Source organism: Grammomys surdaster, unplaced genomic scaffold (assembly GCF_004785775.1).
Source record: "Grammomys surdaster isolate TR1022 unplaced genomic scaffold, NIH_TR_1.0 229, whole genome shotgun sequence".
Lineage (NCBI taxonomy): Eukaryota > Metazoa > Chordata > Mammalia > Rodentia > Muridae > Grammomys > Grammomys surdaster.
Window position 1 is genome coordinate 2680966 of NW_021604674.1, and position 6200 is coordinate 2687165.

The 6200-nt window shown below is 47.1% G+C and overlaps 1 protein-coding gene across 1 annotated transcript in view; it reads right to left on the minus strand.

The window, feature by feature from the left end:
- Nucleotides 1–5895, minus strand: part of Ide (insulin degrading enzyme) — a 95874-nt gene extending 89979 nt beyond the window's left edge. The window contains exon 1 of the mRNA XM_028773473.1: nucleotides 5728–5895. Within this exon, the coding sequence (XP_028629306.1) occupies nucleotides 5728–5825 (98 nt within the window). The 5' untranslated portion in view covers nucleotides 5826–5895. The remainder of the gene's footprint in view (nucleotides 1–5727) is intronic.
- Nucleotides 5896–6200: the final 305 nt, after the last annotated feature.

The following is a 6200-nucleotide window of genomic DNA, read 5'->3' on the forward strand; positions in this document are numbered from 1 at the left end:
AAAGAAAGAAAGAAAGAAAGAAAGAAAGAAAGAAAGAAAGAAAGAAAGAAAGAAAGAAAGAAAGTAATTTGGACCAGAGTTGGCCATAATAATAAAAGCCTGCAATTTGAGCACACTGGTGTCTGAGGGAAGAAGATCTCGATTTCAGTGTCAGCCCCTGTGCCACATAGCAGGGGGAAATTTTTATTTTGAGTTAGTACAGAACCATTGGTGGTATCTAAAGAACACAATGGCTCAGGGAACGTGGCACAGTAAGGGGATTAATCCAACAACAAGAATTAGTTTATAGGGAGTCAGACTGTGACCTGAAAAACAAATCTACCCTGAAGACTCTGCACACTGACTTATTAGAACAAGCAGTCTGGGGACTTGGAATGTTGAAGACAGAAAGCCAAAATTACCTTGGCCTGCCTGTAGTCCTCTTAGCAGCCATCCAACACAACATGTACGTCTCATTAACAACCGATGACTATCAGTAAAACCTTTGGCATGTATCAGTACCACTAGCTTCCATCAACTCAAAAGCTAAGGAGATAGCATCACGGCCTATATAAAGATTTCTCCAATCTGCATTTGTTAATTGCATTGATCTGTGCCTTTCTTTTGTTCTGTGACTATAAAAGTTCATGTAAACCAGGAGCAGTGGCTGATACCTGTAACCTAGCACTTGGGAGGCTGAGGAAGATCACTGTGAATCTGAGATCAGCCTGAGCTACACAGTGAGGTGGAGGCCAGACTGAGGTATAGAATTGGATAATCTCTCAAGAAGAAGAAGAAGAAAAAAAAGAGTAACCCATTCTTTGTATGGTACCAAAAAAATCTTTTTAATACAGATACACTTTTAATAGGCAAAGAAGGGGAGAAGCATTTCTTTGGAGACGAGTAGTTTCTATTTTAGTTTATTTGTTTAGTCACAGGTCTCACTTGTATCTCAGACAACCCTCTACTCCTGATCTTGCCTCTGCCTGTCACGTACAAAGATGACAGACATATGCCATCTCATCACGGCAGCTGTAACTCCAACTCCAAAGAGACCCAGCATCACTCACATGTACACACACACACACACACACACACACACACACACAGACAATTCAAAATAAAAATACTAGGCATGGTAGCAGCACTTGGGAGCCAGGGACAGGAGGATCTCTATAAATTCAAGGCCAGCCTGGTCTACATAGTGAGTTCCAGGACAGCTAGAGTTACATAGTGAGACCCTGTCTCAAAAAATAAACAAGCAAACTAACAAATACTGAAATTAAAGTAAAAATAATCTTTTTTAATGAAGAGTTTAGCCAGGCAGTGGTGGTACATGCCTTTAATCCCAGAGGCAGAGAGGTAGAGCACGTAGATGTCTGAGTTCAGGGCCAGGCTGGTCTACAGTGTGAGTTTTAGGATAGCCAATGCTACACAGAAAAACCCTGCCTTGAAAACAAAACAAAACAAAAGAAGGGGGAGGAGTTTTGTGGGGTCAGCTGGACAGCTCAGATGGTGAAGGTGTTTGATATGGTAACTGGAAGCCCTGAGTTTGATTTCTGGAATTAAAGGTGAAAGGAGAGAATCAACTCCACACAGTTGCCCTCTGACTTCTAAACACACATACAACCACACATACATAAACATTTAAAAAGAATTTTATGAGTTCCACTTAAAAGAAAGGAAATAGCTGGGCGGTGGTGGCGCGTGCCTTTAATCCCAGCACTTGGGAGGCAGAGGCAGGTGGATTTCTGAGTTCCAGAGTTCAAGGCTAGCCTGGTCTACAGAGTGAGTTCTAGGACAGCCAGGGCTACACAGAGAAACCCCATCTCGAAAAACCAAACCCCAAAAAAAAAGAAAGGTAATAGATATGATTTTAAGGGGGAAAAAAAAAACAAATACTTTTCTAAACAAATTAAAAGCAACAAGTGTAATTATCCATTATTTATGACTGAAAGCTCCTTGGGGGACAGGACTTAAGACTGATTATCTCTGCAATCCTTACAATCCTGAGCATAGCGGGCAATCAAAACAACACAGATGTTCAATTAATGAACACAAATAATGACCAAACTACCAGAAGGCCAGACTGAAGGCCCTAGTCAAGGTTCCGGGGTCCAACACTCCTGGGAGACCTACCATTATGGAAATAAAGTGTTCCAGCCTTGACAGCCTGGCTGGAAGATTCTCCGGGTATGTATCTAGGAAATCTAAACTACAAGAAGTAAAACATAAAGGAAAGCAAAGTTTATGACACTCATACAAAGAACTCCCACTCATACACCTTAATTTTTCAGGCAGATGGCAGGCTGGTGCTGAGACTACCCAAGGATATTCTGCCCTTTTTTTTTAAAGATCAAAACCTCTGGAAGAGCAGTCAGTGCTCTTAACCCCTGAGCCATCTCTCCAGTCCACTAACCTGTCCTTTTAAACTATTAAAAGGCATTTGTTTAGTTAAAACTGGTTTAAAACCCTGAATCATTTCCCAAGACTTTGTGCATCACAGGCAAGCACTTTACCACTGACTGAGCTGCACCCCCAGCCCTAAAAGGTCTGAATAGCTTAATAGTCAATCAATCTAGAGTGGCACACTCTGTTGCCTAAGCGTGGGGAACAGAGAAACACCGAACAGAACAAAGTTGACTAATGTTCTGTCCCAAGAGGTTGCCAAGTTCAGAAATTTTATAGTCCCAACATCCTCTACAGCTGTACAGAGAACTACTTTAAAGCTTTTAGGTTCACATGATTTATTTTGTGTGTGGATATGTACCCGCATGTGTGTACCATGACACTTGTGTAGAGGTCAGAGGACAACTCACAGAAGTTGGGTTTCTCCTACCATGTGGGTTCTACAGATCAAACTTATATTGAATAATTCTGATTTGATTCATTCACCTTATTTTGGGTGTGTTGTGCCTGCATGTAGTGTGCTTGATTTTCTTGGAGGTCAAAAGAGGGCATCAGATTCCCTGGAACTGGAGTTATGGATGGCTGTGAACCACTCTGTGGGTGCTGAGAACTGAACCTGGATCCTCTGCAAGAGCAACAAGGGCTCTTAACCTCTGAGCCATCTCTCCGGCCTCAGGGAGGATCTCTGTGTTTTCAAGGCCAGCCTGATCCTCATAGTGAGGTCCTATCTTAAAACAACAACAAAATAATAATTAACTAGTTAATTAATGGCAGGAAGAGGAAGAAGACTACTCAAACCACCTAGCTCTATAGAACGTAAAACAGATGCCGCTCAGCATGAGAGCATGTCTGTAACCCCAGAAGAATCAAGATCATCACAAACTTGAGGCAAGGCTGGTTTATGTGGAAGTTCCAAGTTCCACGCTAGTGAGGGCTATGTAAGTCTCACAATCACAAACAAGGCTGGGAAGGAGCTCATTTGTTAAAACTCAACCAGTTCCAGTTCCATCATTCTCTAGTACAGCATACACCACGTATGGTAGTACGTCTGTAATTCCAGAATCTGGAGATGAATGTAGGAGGATCAGGAATTCTGTCATCCTCAGCAGGGTAGGGAGTGCAAGACTATCCGGGTCTACATGAGGTCCTGTCTTAAAAGAAAAAAAAAAACAAAACAAAAAAAAAAAACTGGAAGTTTTCTATAATCCAGCACTCAGGGAGTTGAGGCAAGAGGATCCCAAGTTCAAAACCAGTCCAAACTGTACAATAATAATCTGTCTCCATTTTTTTTTAATTCTATAGGCATGCATAGTAGTGCCTGTCCACACACTTCTCAGAACCTCACCTGTGGTTAGCACATCCGCTTCTCCCTGCTCCAGGGATTTTTTTTTCCCCCACACTGTAATGGATTTTATGGTGTAGTAGGAAATAAAGGGAGGGAAAACAAGTTCCATAAATTCCTCATGCCTAGTAGCCTCTCTTAATAACTCGGCTACCTTCATAACTCAAGCAGTAAAGACTAAGCCCAGCAGGCAAGTTTCTCTGCTTCCGGTCTCTCCTTCCTTACATCCTACACAGATCCTTACATGCAATCTCTGAACCCCCAGTTTCATTTGCTCACAACCCCCCCCCCCACTTAATTTTTTTTTTTTTTTGGGGTTTTTTTTTTTTTTTTTTTTTTTTAGGAGGGCAACGAGTCCTGGGGATTGAACCTAGGGCTTCACACACAGTAAGAGAAGCAAGTGCTCTACTATTGGGCTATAATCACAGCCATGTTTGGTTTTTTATTTCAAGTTCTTTTTTAAAAATTTATTTGTTTATTTTATGTATGTGAGCACACTGTCATTCTCTTCAGAGACACCAGTAGAGGGCATCAGATCTCATAGTGGACAGTTGTGAGCCACCATGTGGTTGCTGGGAATTGAATTCAGGACCCCTGGAAGAGCAGTCAGTGTTCTTACCGGCTGAGCCATCTCTCCAGCCCTAACTGTTGATTCTTAAAAAAGAATCTCCCTAGGTTGCCCAAGCTGACCTAGAACTCCCTCTGCAAGCCTTGAGTTGTAATCCTCTTGCCTCAGCCTCCCAAGTAACTTTACATTACTTGCCTGTACATCACCAGGCCTGCTTCCAATTGAAATCAATGAGACCCTCTTAGAATGTTCATTATTATTCAAAGATTCTGGGGGCAGTAGATCCCAACTACCATTCAAGGCCCAGGATAGCATTATACAGCATTTGTGCCTTCTTAATTCCTCCAGGGAAATTTCCTAAAGCTTCAACTAATCTGTTCACTGCCCTCCCGACCAACTATCAGCACACCTGGGCTGGATTACATCCACACATGCCCAGATTCCATGACTTCGGCCATTCCTCCAAAGATCAGTCTAGAGCTCCTGACCCACCCACCTCTGCCTCTCATCCTGCCCACTGACAAGCTCATCGCTTGTCAAGTGATTTCAGCCAAATCAACGTTGCTTGGAAGGCAGATCACATAGGGACAAAGCCCAACGCAAGTATGGTGCATTCAGCGGGTCCTAAATATTAGTAAAACCAGGGGGAGGGGCTTTCAGATAATGATCTAAGTAGAGCAAGATAATACTGCCTATCTCTCTTGATTCACAGTAAAAGCACCTTATCCTCTTATTACGGACTGAAAAATGTGTTGTATACGTAGAGCAGAGCAGAGTGAAGGGAGCACGCCACTAACTGCAAAAACATGCATTCTAAACTTGGTTTTGCCATCACCTCTGCAACTGTAGGAGAAATCACTAAAATCTCTCTGAGCCTGTGTTGGTTTAGGTGTGAAACAAGGCAGATGCTGTGCGGGATTCCAAGGTATCTGGCTCCCCAGTCCCCATCTGCTCACTCCCGACGAGGCAGGCAAACTTTTACAGTTCCCAACGCTCATCGCCCTAGTCCAGCAAACTTGGTCCCCGCGGGGAGAGAGCTGCGGAGTGAGACGCGGTCTCCCACGACTCACCGGACCGCCTCACCTCATGGCACCGGGGCCCGCCTCAGGTGGCGGGCTGCTCACGGCGGACAGCCCGAGTGCGCTGCTCCCGGAGCGGCCAGGCTGCCTCTGGCGGCCCCGCGCTCCGCTGCACTTGTGGCGTTCTCCTAGCTATCCGCGGACACCGTCCCCGTCTGCCCTCCCCGCCAGGCCCAACCCTCCCCGGTCCCCCGGGGCGGCCTCGGCGTGGACGTCCACGCACCCGGCGGGCCGGACTGGCAGCGTGAGGGGCGGCGGCGGCGCTAAGTGCTGAATCACCACTTTGCAACAGCACAGCACAACCACGGTGACCCGCGGGCCGCGTGGGCCTGGACGCTCGGGGCGCTTACCCACACAGTCGCTTCGCGGGTGGCGGGCGGACGCCGAGGATGGAGCGCAAGGTGCTGGGCAGCGCGGGGTGCAGCAGCCACACGAGCCCGTTCCGCATACCCCGGCGCAGCCGCTGCGATCTCGGCGAACGCTTCCTTTTGGCGCTGGGAGCCGGCCCTGCGCATTGCGCATGCCCAGTCCGCCGCGCCGCGCCGCCTCCAGGGAGCCGGGAAACAATCTCCGCTCCGGGTTTTACGTGGAGCCGGGCGGGAGGGGACGGCCGCAGCCTTGGCCGGGGCTAGCTGGCAGGCAGGTGGGTCGTCGTTTCAGCACCGGAGCCTCGGAGGCCCGGCAGCCAGTCCTTCCTAGGCCAGCAGGGTCCGGGCCGGTCTCCGCTCTGGCGCGCCGCTGAGGCCGAGGGTTGTCTGGCCTCGGCGTGGTGAGGGGGCACAAAGCGGTAGGTCCCCCGGCAGATCGCGGCCCAGCAGGTGTT